At 48.3% G+C, this 14678-nt stretch overlaps 2 protein-coding genes across 2 annotated transcripts in view; one reads left to right on the forward strand and one right to left on the reverse strand.

The window, feature by feature from the left end:
* The first annotated feature begins 1126 nt into the window (after window positions 1–1126).
* TUBB2A (tubulin beta 2A class IIa) lies at window positions 1127–5514 on the forward strand. Its single transcript, XM_066268500.1, has 4 exons — window positions 1127–1346; window positions 2849–2957; window positions 3292–3402; window positions 4088–5514. The coding sequence occupies exons 1-4, from the start codon at window positions 1290–1292 to the stop codon at window positions 5146–5148; spliced, it is 1338 nt and encodes a 445-aa protein (XP_066124597.1). The 5' UTR covers window positions 1127–1289; the 3' UTR covers window positions 5149–5514.
* Window positions 5515–6190: 676 nt separating this feature from the next.
* Window positions 6191–14678, reverse strand: part of BPHL (biphenyl hydrolase like) — a 47981-nt gene continuing 39493 nt past the window's right edge. The window contains exon 7 of the mRNA XM_066268501.1: window positions 6191–6550. Coding sequence (XP_066124598.1) covers window positions 6463–6550 — 88 coding nt within the window. The 3' untranslated portion in view covers window positions 6191–6462. The remainder of the gene's footprint in view (window positions 6551–14678) is intronic.

The following is a 14678-nucleotide window of genomic DNA, read 5'->3' on the forward strand; positions in this document are numbered from 1 at the left end:
CAGCTTCCTTTTCAGCTGAGAAATTGGGATAGTGATGTTTGCTCTACAACAGTGCAATGTGAACCACAGAGGTCATTTAATATTTTCTAGCAGTCCTTACTAGTCTAGAAGTCCTTAAAAAAGTAAACAGAAACAGAAATTAATTTCAAAATATATCCAAAATATGTTTTGATTCATAATTAATATACAAAACCAGTAACAGAATATTTTACTTTTAACTTAAGGAATCCTCTGAGTATTTTACACTGAAAGCACACCTCAATTCAGACTACCCACGTTTCAAGTGTTCCAAAGTCACACGGGGCTAGTGGCGTCAGAACCAGACTGCCTAGATCTGTAGATTGCTGTGAGGATTAAGTGACACACTGTATGTCAAGCATGCATCCTTTGACGCCTGGCTATTACAGTCACATTCATTCCCCTCCCCCTCTCTCTGACACACGTGCACGCAGAATTTTCCACATTTGTGGTCTTAAGAAGACCCAAAGCAGACATGACATATCCAACACCGTGTCCCTCTTCCTAGCCTCTCCCAAACGGACCATCTTTCTTATCTGCAGAAAGGAAAAGCCGCCCCACCCTGGCATCCTCGCCCCCTTGAACACTACTGCCTGCCCGTCAGTTCTCACCGGGGAACCCCTACTCCCCCGCACTTGCAGGCCCTCCCAGCAAATGTGAACGCCGAGAGTTGCAACGCCTGGGATAGGAAGGACAGACGCAGAGTACAGGACCCCGCCCACGGTATGGGAAACCTGAGCGAACGGCTGTAGCCCCCACTGATAATTCTGGACTCCCAAAAGGGTGCTGGATGCCTCTCGCACTCCCCAGGAGGCAAGGACTCTGTGCAGAGGTAGCCCCTCCCCTGGTCCCAGGATCTACGTCTCCAGCCCCTCTGGAGGGCCCAGAGGGGAGGGCACGGGTGGGCATTCAGCTTTGCCGAATAACCCAGTGCCGAGTTAAGGGCGCCATGGGGTGGGGGTGAGGGGCAGCTGCTGCCTGCGTCGGAAACTCGGGGGCAGGTGCCAGGCTCCCCCGCGGAGGCTGCGAGACCAGGCGAACCGCCCCTACATCTCGCACCGCGCCCCGGCTCCCCCTCGCGGTGCCGCAGTCCCGGCCTCACCGCCCCCGCAGCTCCGCCCGCCGTTACGTCACCGCAGCCCAGGTGGGTCCGCCCGAATAAAAAGCGGCGCTGAGAAGCGGCGCAAAGTCTTTTAGCTCCGGTGTTCGTAGTTCGCTCTACGCTCACAGTTGGGAGGACCAGCGTCTCCACCTGCTCCTCAGCCTGCACCATGCGTGAGATCGTGCACATCCAGGCGGGCCAGTGCGGCAACCAGATTGGCGCCAAGGTGGGCGCGCCCAGGAGAGGGGCCGGGAGGGGGGTGGGCGCCGAAGGTGCGGGCCGGGGCTGGCTGGGGACTGTGGGCGACGAGGGCGCGGGGCGGGGCGGGGTCTGGGTGGTGAGTCCCCGGGGTGCAGGTTGGGGGCCGGGTGGAGGCGGTGGGAGACGATGGTGCGAGTCGGGTCGGGGTCCGGGTTGTGCGTTCCGGGAATGCAGGCCGGGGACCGGGTGGGGGCAGTGGTCCCGGTAATGCGGGCTGGGGCCGGGTAGGGGCACTGGGTCCCGGGGGACCGGGTTGGGGGAGAGGAGCAGCCGGTCCCCAAGGTGCGGGGCCGGGGGTGGGGTGGGTTGGGTGAGGGGGAAGGTGGCGCTTGCGGCTGCCTGCTCGCTCCAGTGGCGCATTTTCTGCGCGGCAGCCAGCGACCCAGGAAGCCACATCACCTGCTGCGATATGCTCAGCGACGCAGCTGCATGTGCCTTTAATCAAGGCCCTTTAAAATTACCTCGGTTCTGACCCTTCAGCTGCATGTAGTTGGCATTTCTCTGGATGAATTAGACTCTGAAATGTGGATAGAGGCTGCGGCTATATTAATCTAGCGGCCTCGTGTGGAATTTAATTTGGATATTTTTTGTTTATAGTATGAATGAAAAAATGCAGTGTCATTGAGGTAACATGTTTCATAGCTTACTTGTTGGGATACAAGCACGGGAGTGGTAGATAATTTCCTTTAAAAAAGCACCGTCTGGACATGATAATACATAATGCCGGTCTGGCTTCCTGTCTCCCAGGCGGCAGGTGCCGGTATTGGGGCTGCAGTTCCACCGCAGTGGGCGAGGTAGAAGCGGGCATCCGAAAAAGGACGTGGTCCCTGTCAGAACCGCCATGTTGCCCACCCCAACCTCCCCGCCCCTTTCCTGTTGCAAATTCACAATGGATACCGCGTGCTCACCCAGGCCAGCCCCATTCACTGCTGCCCGGTCCTGCTCCCAGGCTCCTGCCTGCCCGCCGCCCTTCCCTACCCATCCCCCGCTGAGCTCTGGCCAGCAGCCAGCATGGATGGCAGTGGCATAAAACTGCTCTGCTTGGAGGGATGGGTGGGGTTTCTGCCAGGAGACAGTGATTCCCAAGGCAGCCGCAGGGTGGGATCCAACTGATTCTGGGCCCTGCCAGGACCATCCCTCAGCTGGGATGCTGCCACACCCGCCTTGCCTGGGGGTGACAGCCTCCCCAGAAGACCTGCTGTGCCCATCCTCCTCCTTCAGTGCTCCTCCCAGTTTTCCAGTCTGTCGCCATAATATGGCCGGTGCTCTGCAGATCTCCAAGCCCCCTCCGCAGCCTCTGCTGGAGGAACTGGTGCACAGCTATCTGGTCTGTCTAGGACCCTTAACTGTCAGACTTCAATGGCCACTGTTCCAAGGACATGAGGGGAAGGAAAGGGCCATCCTTACTAATATTTAGCATGCCAGGCTGTTGTGTGATCATTATTACTATTATATTTTAATTTCCAGTTTTGGGAGGTCATCAGTGATGAGCATGGGATTGACCCCACTGGCAGTTACCATGGAGACAGTGATTTGCAGCTGGAGAGAATCAATGTGTACTACAATGAAGCTGCTGGTGATTATTTCAATGTTTTTTGCATTTCTATCAACCCTACTTTCCATGCTGCTGTGGCAGATGTAATATACTAGGAACATACAAGTGACAAATGCTTCTTGCGTTCATTTTCAGTGTGAACTGCTAAAATACACTCTAGTTCCTTTAGGCTCCTGCACATTTGCCATGACTAAGCATGCTTGTTGCCTCCTTTTTAAAGCAGAAATGCTCCCTGTTGCACTTTTGTCTCACATGCTGGACTTTCTCTGAATTCTGCTGTAAAAGGCGCATAAAGCACTACCTTGTTGGGTCCCTTTGCCAAACGCAGGTCTAAGTCCAGCTCTTATTCCCTCAGGTAACAAGTACGTACCTCGGGCCATCCTGGTGGATCTGGAGCCGGGCACGATGGACTCGGTCAGGTCTGGACCATTCGGCCAGATCTTTAGGCCCGACAACTTTGTGTTTGGTATGTAGTCATGATCAATGGGAACTGGCTCAATGAGTTGTCTTCCTGCTAAACACTGTGGAAATCACAGTTGTTAGTGATGAATGCCAACATGGACACTATGTTCACAGACAGCTCTGAGTCATGGCCCGGTTTTGCCTAGTCCATGGACGGTGACCCTGGACAGCTCAAAGAATAGTGTCAGCTGGCAGAGGGCTATAGCCCTCCAGCACAGAGCAGCCTGGGAGGGGTAAAGAATAAAGGGTGAGGAAGAAGCTTCACATAGGAGTTAATAGGCTACTGGTAAGTTCAGAGCACCTGTGACAACAGGTAGCCACTTCAAGAGACAAGGGCCACAGGCACAGGTTATGACCAGAAGTGATTCAACTGCTTAGAGCTCACGTTTTCTTCTGACCTCACTGTGCCTTTGCCCTTGCCTGTTAGTGGGACCTAATTTAAGTTTTATGGAATATTGTGTGTTCTTAAGTTCTTTGTTTAATTAATAGTCTCGGTTAAACTAAACTTACTTTGTTATGATCTCTAGTGGTTCTGAGGGTTGCTGATACAGAAAATTTTTTCTGTAGGTAAGGAAAAGTACCTAAAAGGGAAGAATCCAGAACTTTAAGATGAGTGTAGAGTCAAAAATACAGAACTCGGAATTCCTTAAGAGTATTAGTGTCTAATACTCTTTTTTTCATTCTGGCAGGCCAGAGTGGGGCCGGGAACAACTGGGCCAAGGGCCACTACACAGAGGGTGCTGAACTGGTTGACTCAGTTCTGGACGTGGTGAGGAAGGAGTCAGAAAGCTGTGACTGTCTGCAGGGCTTCCAGCTGACCCACTCGCTGGGTGGTGGCACCGGGTCAGGGATGGGCACCCTGCTCATCAGTAAGATCCGGGAGGAGTACCCAGACCGCATCATGAACACCTTCAGTGTGATGCCCTCGCCCAAGGTGTCTGACACAGTGGTTGAGCCCTACAACGCCACCCTCTCCGTTCACCAGCTTGTGGAGAACACTGATGAAACCTACTCCATTGACAACGAGGCCCTGTATGACATCTGCTTCCGCACCCTGAAACTGACCACCCCCACATATGGAGACCTCAACCACTTGGTTTCGGCCACCATGAGCGGGGTCACCACCTGCCTGCGCTTCCCCGGCCAGCTGAACGCAGACCTGCGCAAGCTGGCAGTGAACATGGTGCCCTTCCCACGCCTGCACTTCTTCATGCCCGGCTTCGCACCCCTGACCAGCCGGGGCAGCCAGCAGTACCGGGCCCTGACGGTGCCTGAGCTCACTCAGCAGATGTTCGACTCCAAGAACATGATGGCCGCCTGCGACCCCCGCCACGGCCGCTACCTGACGGTGGCCGCTATCTTCCGGGGCCGCATGTCCATGAAGGAGGTGGACGAGCAGATGCTCAATGTGCAGAACAAGAACAGCAGCTACTTCGTGGAGTGGATCCCAAACAACGTGAAGACAGCTGTGTGTGACATCCCACCTCGGGGCCTCAAGATGTCAGCCACCTTCATCGGCAACAGCACGGCCATCCAGGAGCTGTTTAAGCGCATCTCGGAGCAGTTCACAGCCATGTTCCGGCGCAAGGCCTTCCTGCACTGGTACACGGGCGAGGGCATGGACGAGATGGAGTTCACGGAGGCCGAGAGCAACATGAATGACCTGGTGTCTGAGTACCAGCAGTACCAGGATGCCACGGCCGACGAACAGGGGGAGTTCGAGGAGGAGGAGGGCGAGGATGAGGCTTAAGGACTTCTCAAATACATCGTGCATTGTTAGTGAACTCCTGTTTTCCTCAATCAAGCATGGTCTATTTGTGTACTATGGTGCTCAGTTTTGTCTCTGTCAGAAACACTGTTGATGTAGAACTCCTCTAAATGTTACAGTATTGTCTAAGATAGCTATACTACTTAAAGAGCATGTGATTATGGTTGCTTTATCTTTAATCTTTTGTTAGATACTTCTTGAATGTTTCTGGTTTAATAAAATAGAATTTGTACTTAATGTTTTTTTCCTAATGTTTTAATTACTAGTTTTAATAAAGAGATTAAAAAGAATTTTACTTTTTTAATTGAATTTATTGGGGTAGAGCAGGGGTCGGGAATGTTTTTGGCTGAGAGAGCCATGAACGCCACATATTTTAAAATGTAATTCCGTGAGAGCCATATGACAACCCATGTACGTTACGCATTATCCAATAAAAATTTGGTATTGTCCCGGAGGACAGCTGTGATTGGCTCCAGCCACCCGCAACCATGAACATGAGTGGTAGGAAATGAATGGATTGTAATACATGAGAATGTTTTATATTTTTAACATTTTTTTTTATTAAAGATTTGTCTGCGAGCCAGATGCAGCCATCAAAAGAGCCACATCTGGCTCGCAAGCCATAGGTTCCCGACCCCTGGGGTAGAGGTTTGGTTGTACAATGCAATAAAATACCATCTGCACTCTTTTGTCCCCATTTCCTCTGTGCCACCTCTGCCTTTTTCTACCCCCAGAATATCTTTTCATCTTCACTGGCCCAAAGTATTAAAGTAAAAGAAATCCAATAAAGTTAAAGGAATGAGTAGAGAGTTGAAGATAAAGTAAACCTTATTCCCTTTGCTGGAGTTAGAGCAACCCTGTGAAAATGTAGAATGGAGAACCTCAGGGAATGACTTTCTCTGGTTTCTTGACTTCCTTTGCACAATGTGACAAATACAACCAAAAAGACCAGTGACCACTTGTACCTCTCATATGAAAGGTACAGCAGGAATTAAAGGTCTAAAAATAGCAGTCAGGAGCACTATGAATTTTCATCTGAGCTTTATTTGCAAATAAAGTAAATCATGATAGGAATTTATTTTTTAAGATAGAAATTCACAAAATGTTATAAATCAGATTTAATTTTTGTAGGTATTAAAGCTAGATGTTCTTTAATGCCATTATTCATATTGGATTAGGAGCAGCTGTAGGGTAGAAAGCTGGCAGGCAGGTGAACTGAGGTGCCACATGGGGGAGGGGGTTTCGGAGGCAGCAACAGGCTCAAGAATCAGCAGGCACATATTCTTGGGGATGTTTTCATCGTAAGAAGTCTTCTGCTAACTTGTTAAATTCATTTGCAAAATGTAAATGGAGGTTGTGTTTGCCTTCTGGCATCAGATGCAACCTGAAAAAGCATTTATGATTAACGGCTCACTATTTAAGACCTCTTACCCTCCCTAACATGACATGAAAATCTCCAGTAAAAACCTGCCTCATGGTTTTTCCCTCGACTACCCATCGGGGAGGGAATGTAGGGTGCATAGAATAAACTTTCCTGGCTATAGACTTAAAAAAGTGAGTGCCTCTTGGAGTTTGTGATGAGCCTGGAGGTTGGCTGGACAGTGACAGCACACACTATACTTGGAATTGTGTCATGTAACAAATGGTTTAACTGAACCTGACTGAGAGTGGGGCATATGATTGAACAAATCCACCTTAATAAGACTGATTTTAAGAGAAGGTTGGAAAGATGATAAAACACAAAATGTCCAGAATCCACTGGGTTAGAACAGGCGAATTTCTTGGGGCATCTATGTAGTGGGAAAACCCAAATCAATTCAGCCACCACCAGACTCATTCAAGGTTCCAAATCATCATTTTTGGAGAACCGAGTAACTCTAAACACAAGCCACTACTAGACAAAGGGCAAGTGTTCCTTAGGATTCTAAGGATGGCGGAAGCCTGCATCAACAACCCTTTTCTGCAGCTGTCACAGCATGACTTCTATGGCAAACCTCTCTGTCACGTAAGGCTCCTGCCTCTCCAAATTTCCTCTTAATAGGGTTGTGGTCAAATGTAGCCAGTTGGCAATTTCTTTAAAAAGGCAGCTTTCTTCGAGTTCTACATTTTTATTTATTGGCTATAAAAGTACAGAAATAAACATCTTAAAGCTTCTGGGATAGAAGCACAAGTTTGAGCTGTTTAGTCCACAATGGCCACTGGACATTAAAAGGATTATATTGTGTCAAAATGCCAGTTTCTGTGTTACCCAATTTTCTGGTCTTTCACCACCTGGGGTCTGAGAGTCTCAGAACCTCATGAGTACTTGGGAGAGCTTCGGGAAGGGTAATGGAGAGCAGGGCTGTCCTTGGGTGATGTTGGTCCTCTTGCAACTCAACCACATGGGGGTGGGGGTAACGAGAATCTAGATAATATTTGACGGGAGGATAGGATATATACCGTTGGCATCTTTCTGAGACTCTTAGGAAAATTAGTGCCATTTACAGTAACTATTGTAGAACATCCCAAATTCAGTTTCAATCCTGTTCAAAAAGAAAAGGGCAAGCTGCAGCATCCCAAAGATAGGGTCCCAGTTGTCCTACACAAGGAACAGGGCTTTCAGGGGTGCTCAAGCCCTCTGTTGTTAGGAGACAGGAAGAACCAACCAGCAAGGAGGCTGAAAAGTCATAGAGGGGCAGATCTAGGCTACACTGCATCCTCTGATGTGTGCCAAACTGGATTTGGAAACAGAGACCCCAATCTGCAAGTCCTCCTTTATGGATAGCCATGCTGGTTATCATGGGCCCTACTCCTGTTCTCTGATTCTTCAGAATCCCTACTAAGAAAGGAGTGACACCAGCATCAAATCCCTACTTCTTTGCCTCAGGGCTGTCTGCGTTCTTCCTTAATAACGTCTAGGTCTTGGGAAAATAAAAACTAGATCCCCTTCATTAAAAATATGGGAGATTTGTTCTGAAGCATCCACATTCAGAACTGCACTGAGTTGAGGATGGATGAGCAGAAGGATGAGGATATAAAAACAACTGCTCTTCTCCTTGATTGTTTTGGGGTCATTTCTTTTTTGTATTTTTCTGAAGAAGCAGGGAGGCAGAGAGACAGACTCTTGCATGTGCCTGACTGGGATCCACCAGGCATGCCCACTAGGGGGTGATGCTCTGCCCGTCTGGAGCTGTTGCTCCATTGCAACCAGAGCCATTCTAGTGCCTGAGGTGGAGGCCATGGAGCCATCCTCACTGCCCTGGCCAACTTTGCTCCAATGGAGCCTTGGCAGGAGGTGAAGAGAGAGAGAGAGAAAGGAGAGGGGAAAGGGGCGGGGGGAAGCAGATGGTCACTTCTCCTGTGTGCCCTGGCTGGGAATTGAACTCAGGACTTCCACACACCAGGCCAATGCTCTACTGCTGAGCTAGCCAGCCAGGGCCGGGGTCATTTCTTTAATACTCCCTTCTCCTTTAGGTCTGACACAGGAGTCACTACTTAAAGCCTATTGTGTCCCTCTTTGGGAACAGTACCACATGAGATAGGAGTAAATATATAGTTGGCAAGGCAATGTAGCCACCCTACTGCTGACCTAGAGTTTCACCCAAATAAAAGGATCTAATCACATGCTTTATGGAGAGTGTTTTTCAAACAATCCCATTTCCCAGGAAAAATAGTAGGAAATGCCTGACCACCAAACATGTGGTTCGCCTAGAAGTTAAAGGGCCTCTGAGACAGTAAACTGAAGTTCCTGTTGGCTGGCACAGGTTTCTCGTTGTGTTTGGCACTTTTAGAAAAAGAGGTGATTCTAGATCTTTTGAGAAATTAAAACACCTGACCTGCGAATATAAATTAGGCAGTCAGTTTACTTCTGCTTGATGCAGTCACTCTTCCAGGCCAGGCAGCAAAGGAGAAACAATGCTACCACCCTTTCCTCAGTCCAAATGTCTACTGTTTCTAAACTAAGCTCTGGATCTACAGATAGGAACAAGGCCACAAACAATGTGTTGTAACATTTTTCCCTCCATTTTGGATGTAATAAAATTCTATTTATGAGCCCATAGTTTCCAGTGAGTCTGTGAGCATTTTTGTTTTAATTAAAAACCAGAGTAGGCTCCTGCCTGGTTACCTTTGAACTGGGATGGAGGCTTTTTCCTGCCTGCAGACTCAGCCTGAAACATCAGGGCTTCCCGGTTTTCAGGCCTTCAGAATCAGACCTGAACTCCACCTCATCTCTCCTGGTCTCCACCTTCCTGACCTTGCTCCAGCTTGCCAACTGACGACTTTGGACTTCTCGGCCACCATAACTGCATGAGCCAATTACTCCTTATAGAAAATAAACCAGTGTGTGTGTGGGAGTGTATCCTGTTGGCTTTGGTCCTCTGGAAAACCCTGACTAATACACTCATACACCTCTTCTAATAATGGCGCTGAATGCCGGGACCGAGGGTGGCTTGCCTCTTACTACCATCAGGCTACACCCTGGCTGTGTCCTGGGGCCCCTCATCACCTACACCCACACCAGCATTCTACCCACAAAAGCGGCAGCTACTTTTAGCTCTAAGTCTTAAATGTACTTGTATTCACTCATTCCTCAGCAAACTATTTTGAAGGTAGATATCATCCCTGTTTTACATGCAAACAGAGGCACAGAAATACATGTACACTGCTTAAGTGAGTGACTGAGCCAGCACTCGGGCCTGAGTCCTGCCAGTGCTCTTCGCTGCTGAGTGCTGCTCAGGACCCCAAACCACCGACTCTGCGCACCAGGCAGCAATCCCTATGTGGATCTGGATTTGAGGGCCCACATTCTCCCCTTTGGGTGCCACTGGCACACATGGATGCCACCCCTCATTCTTTCCCATGTGCTCTAGTTCCCAGAACATGCAGTTGACCTCCATGCCAGACTTTCGGGTCTCAGTTCCAGTCAGTGACCCTGGCCACTCACAGAAGCTCAGTCTTCTGTGCCTCTCTTGCTTTCACATTCTTTCAAGGTGTACTAGACTGCATCCTGGGGTAGGTGCTGACATGTTCAACAGGGGGAAAACCAAGTCCACATGCTAACCATATAAAGAGGGTCTGACCAGGTGGTGGTGCAGTGGATAGAGCATCAGACTGGGAGGCTGAGGACCCTGGTTCGGAAACGCCAAGGTCTCTGGCTTAAGCACAGGCTCACAAGCTTGAGCACTGGTTCATAGACATGACCCCATGCTTGCTGGCTTGATCGTAAGGTCGCTGGCTTGAGCAAGGGGTCACTGGCTCGGCTGTAGTCCCCCCCCCCACCATCAAGGCACATATGAGAAAGCAATCAATTAACAACTAAAGTGAAACAATTATGAATTGATGCTTTTCATCTCTCTCTTCCTGTCTGTCTGTCCCTGTCTGTCCTTTCCTCTCTCTCTCTTGCAAAAAAAAAAGAAAAGAAAAAAAGATATAAAGAGGAGCTGTGTGGTCTCAGATAGATGAGTAATTGGGGAAGGAGAAGGAGAAGGAGGAGGAGGAGGAAGAGGAAGAGGAAGAGGAGATGGTGGAGGAGGAGGAGGAGGAGGAGGAGGAGGAGGAGGAGGAGGAGGAGGTAGAAGAGGAGGAGAAGGAGGAGGAAGAATAGCCTGAAGGATGAGGATACTTGGCCAGGCATCAAAAGGGGTGAAAGGTAATGAAGGATTCCAGGTAAGGCACTGGTCATTTGCAGCTAGGTCTCTAATCCATATCCTGACCTCTGCTAGACCCTGAATTCCTGAGATCTGACCTCAGAAACATAGTATTATGGGCTGAACTGCATCCTCCCAAAATTCATATGTTGAACTTCTAACTCCCAGTACCTTTATTTGGATAAAGGTCTTTAAAGACGTAATGAAGTTAAAATGAGGTCATTAGAGTCTACCCTATGTGACTGGTGTCATTATAAGAAGAGGAGGTTAGAGCACAGACACACCCAGAGGGAAGCCCTCTACAAGCCAGGGAGAGAGGCCTCAGAAGGAACCAGCCCAGCTGACACCTTGATCTCAGACTTCCTGCCTCTGGCAATGTAAGAAAATAAGCATCTATTATTTCAGCCTCCCAGTCTGATACTTGTTGTAGCAGCCCTAGCAGACTAACACACAACGAGCAGACACATGGTTCAACAAGTGCAGCAATAACCTCTGTGGAGATGTCTGAGCCCCACTGCCTCCTAGGGCCCATCCACTCCAACGCTGGAGTCTGATGGGTGCCAGCCTCTGCTCAATTCAAATTTTCTCAAAATGAGCTGGAGCTGGCCTCGTGGGTGATGTGCATCTGTAACAGGAGAACGCCCGAGCAGAGGCTGACTAGTCAGACAGGTGGTGAGCGAAACCAGGGCTTCCCCCCCACAGAAGGGGTGCTGGACCAGCAGGGGATGTGCAGGGTTGGGGGCTGGGGCAGGGTCTGCTCCCATCACTGTTGTAATCAGACCAGCTCTTCTTTCATCTTTTCTACCTTGGACCTCCACATACGAGTTTGTTAGGAGGGAGGGCTCAGCTGCCTAAAAACACATTTTAAAACTAGTGTACTTGAATGATCTCTAAAGCTTCTTTGCCTCCAAGAGATTCTATCGTTCTTCTCCAACAGAGAGAGAAAAGGGAGAGAAACAAATTAACATGAGCAGGAAGCAGGCCTGCTAAACAACCCCACCCATTCATTAGCCTCCTCTGGGGAGAGAAAGGCATTGGTTTCATAGACTGTATCTGTTGGTAAATCTTTGAAGGGATGGATTGTGTCTAAGTTTAATGATAAATGTACCTGATAGAGTAATAAAATACCAGGTTCACTGGTGCTTGCTACACTGAGTTGCTACATCCTGTTGTCAAGCGGCATGGTGTGCAGAATCACAGCCTGACTTTGGTGCTCAAGGAATCAACCCTCCCTTTTGAGGGGTTCAGAATAAATCACACCTGTTCTAGGTAAACTCACGTGGAACACAAAGGGCTGTTTTTAGCAGAGGAAGTTAGTCCGGTGTAACATGCAAGCCAGTTTTAGACAATCACTACTAATAACAGTTTACCTTCAATTGTTCTGTTACAAAAAATACCGCTGTTGTTAGGAGATGGGCTGAGAACAGAATTCCTTCCTACATTAAACTTTTTTTGCAGACTGACTTTCATTGAAACTGGTTCTCCAAAGGAACACTTACTATGAGAGTCAGTATACAAAATTTGTCATTTCTGAAGCTAGAAAACAATTAACCAGATTAGCATGTACATAATCCAGGCATTTTACCATCATATTAAAATAACAGTGTGTTTCTGAGAGGCAGCTGTGCTGTTGGAAAAAAACCACTATATTAAGGGGAAAAAAATGTAGGATGTTTTTAATTGGCTATGCAACCTTGGACAAATACTCAGCATCTCAGCCTTGATTTTCTCATCTATAACTTGAGGACAACACTTCTTTTTCATAAATTAATTGTAAAGAATTATCAGATTTTTGTATGTAAAATGCCTTTTAAAATATAAAGTATATAAATATAAAAATTATACAGGTTTACAATAATTGTATTTTATTATAGGTTAAGAAGCATGCCCCCCACATTTAAAAATTCCCTGAGAGTGTTGTTGTTGTTAAAATAGAGCATGGGGCCCTGGCCGGTTGGCTCAGCGGTAGAGCGTCGGCCTAGTGTGCGGAGGACCCGGGTTCGATTCCCGGCCAGGGCACACAGGAGAAGCGCACATTTGCTTCTCCACCCCTCTGCCGCGCCTTCCTCTCTGTCTCTCTCTTCCCCTCCTGCAGCCGGGACTCCATTGGAGCAAGGATGGCCCGGGCGCTGGGGATGGCTCTGTGGCCTCTGCCCCAGGAGCTAGAGTGGCTCTGGTCGCAGCATGGCGACGCCCAGGATGGGCAGAGCATCGCCCCCTGGTGGGCAGAGCCTCGCCCCTGGTGGGCGTGCCGGGTGGATCCCGGTCGGGCGCATGCGGGAGTCTGTCTGACTGTCTCTCCCTGTTTCCAGCTTCAGAAAAATGCAAAAAAAAAAAAAAAAAAAAAAAAAATAGAGCATGGGAGAGCATGAACAGGAAGCAGTGGAGCTGTCTCTGAGTCTGCTTTCCCTGCCCAAAGGGAGCTCTCGGGGCCTTGGGGCCCACACAGGTGTCAGAAATGGGCTCATGGAGGGAAAGGAGAAAGGAAGAGAGTGGAGAAGGGACAGAGGAGGGAGGGAGAACAGGAGGAAAGGAGAGACCAAGTGAGGAAAGATTTTCTTAGGCTGCTAATGAAAGCCAATTTCAAAAGAATTCCACAGAATTCCAAAGACATCTTGAGTAATAACAGTGTCTCTGAAATTAATAGATAGCCTTTGAAGGGGTCAAGGCTCACCTGGGTGTTTATTTTCCAGTATTTTTTTTTAAAGTTAGGTCATTATCTCCCAGTCACAAGTCATTTCTCCTTCGGAATATGAACCCATTGCATAGAAGGGAAACAATGGATTTGGTCAACTTTGAATTCTCATCTTGATGTAGCTGGCTGAATATTTTGGTTGACAAAAGCTTGCTCCTGTGTCAGCCAAAGTGTTTAAAATATAACTTTCTATTCAGTCCATACAAACTGAAGAACATTTCCGCTGACACATAATGCTCATGGGTGCCCACAGCTGTCTGCAGAAATGAGAAAACAAAGAACAAGCAGCATGTATCTGCTCTCCAATCAAGTGAACCACTGACATAGTGTGGCATGTGTTGGTATTTTATAATTCTGAATACTAGGTTTATCATTTGGTATGCACTTTTTTTTTTGAGAGAGAAAGACAGAGAGAGACAGGAATATCGAGTTGCCCTGTATGTGCCCTGTACGTGCCAGGAAATCAAACTGGCAACATCCATGCTCTGGGACGATGTTCCAACCAACCGAGCTATATGGCCAGGGCTTAATTTTTTTAAATTTGTTTAGAGACAATGAGAGGAAGAGAGAGAGAGGGGGGAGGGAGAAGGGAAGCATTTGCTGTTCCACTCAGTCACGCATTCCCTGGTTGCTTCCCGTGTGTGCCCTGACTAGGGATTGAACTTACAACCTTGTCATTTTAGGATGACACTTTTTTTTTTTTACAGTGACAGAGAGAGAGAGTCAGAGAGAGGGATAGATAGGGACAGACAGACAGGAACGGAGAGAGATGAGAAGCATCAATCATTGGTTTTTCGTTGCGACACCTTAGTAGTTCATTGATTGCTTTCTCATATGTGCCTTGACCGTGGGGCTACAGCAAACTGAGTAACCCCTTGCTCAAGCCAGCGATCTTGGGTCCAAGCTGGTGAGCTTTGCTCAAACCAGATGAGTCCGCGCTCAAGCTGGTGACCTCGGGGTCTCGAACCTGGGTCCTCCGCATCCCAGTCCAACGCTCTATCCACTGCGCCACCGCCTGGTCAGGCTAGGATGACACTCTTAATTGACTGAGCTAACTGGCCAGGGCCTGGTATGTACATTTTTAAGGCTGAAATAACACAAAAAGTTTACAACATACTTTTAAGTGAGTATAAAAGCAGCATCGGAGTTGACTATAGAACATGATTATTTCTATGATAAAAAAAGGGAAA

This window comes from Saccopteryx bilineata, chromosome 3 (assembly GCF_036850765.1).
Source record: "Saccopteryx bilineata isolate mSacBil1 chromosome 3, mSacBil1_pri_phased_curated, whole genome shotgun sequence".
NCBI lineage: Eukaryota > Metazoa > Chordata > Mammalia > Chiroptera > Emballonuridae > Saccopteryx > Saccopteryx bilineata.

Bases quoted from the DNA above. Each gene is read 5' to 3' on its own strand.
- TUBB2A (XM_066268500.1), top strand. From the start codon at position 1,290: ATGCGTGAGATCGTGCACATCCAGGCGGGCCAGTGCGGCAACCAGATT. The intron at 2,958-3,291 runs GTGATTATTTCA...TTATTCCCTCAG, and splicing joins GTACTACAATGAAGCTGCTG to GTAACAAGTACGTACCTCGG. The intron at 3,403-4,087 runs GTATGTAGTCAT...TCATTCTGGCAG, and splicing joins GCCCGACAACTTTGTGTTTG to GCCAGAGTGGGGCCGGGAAC.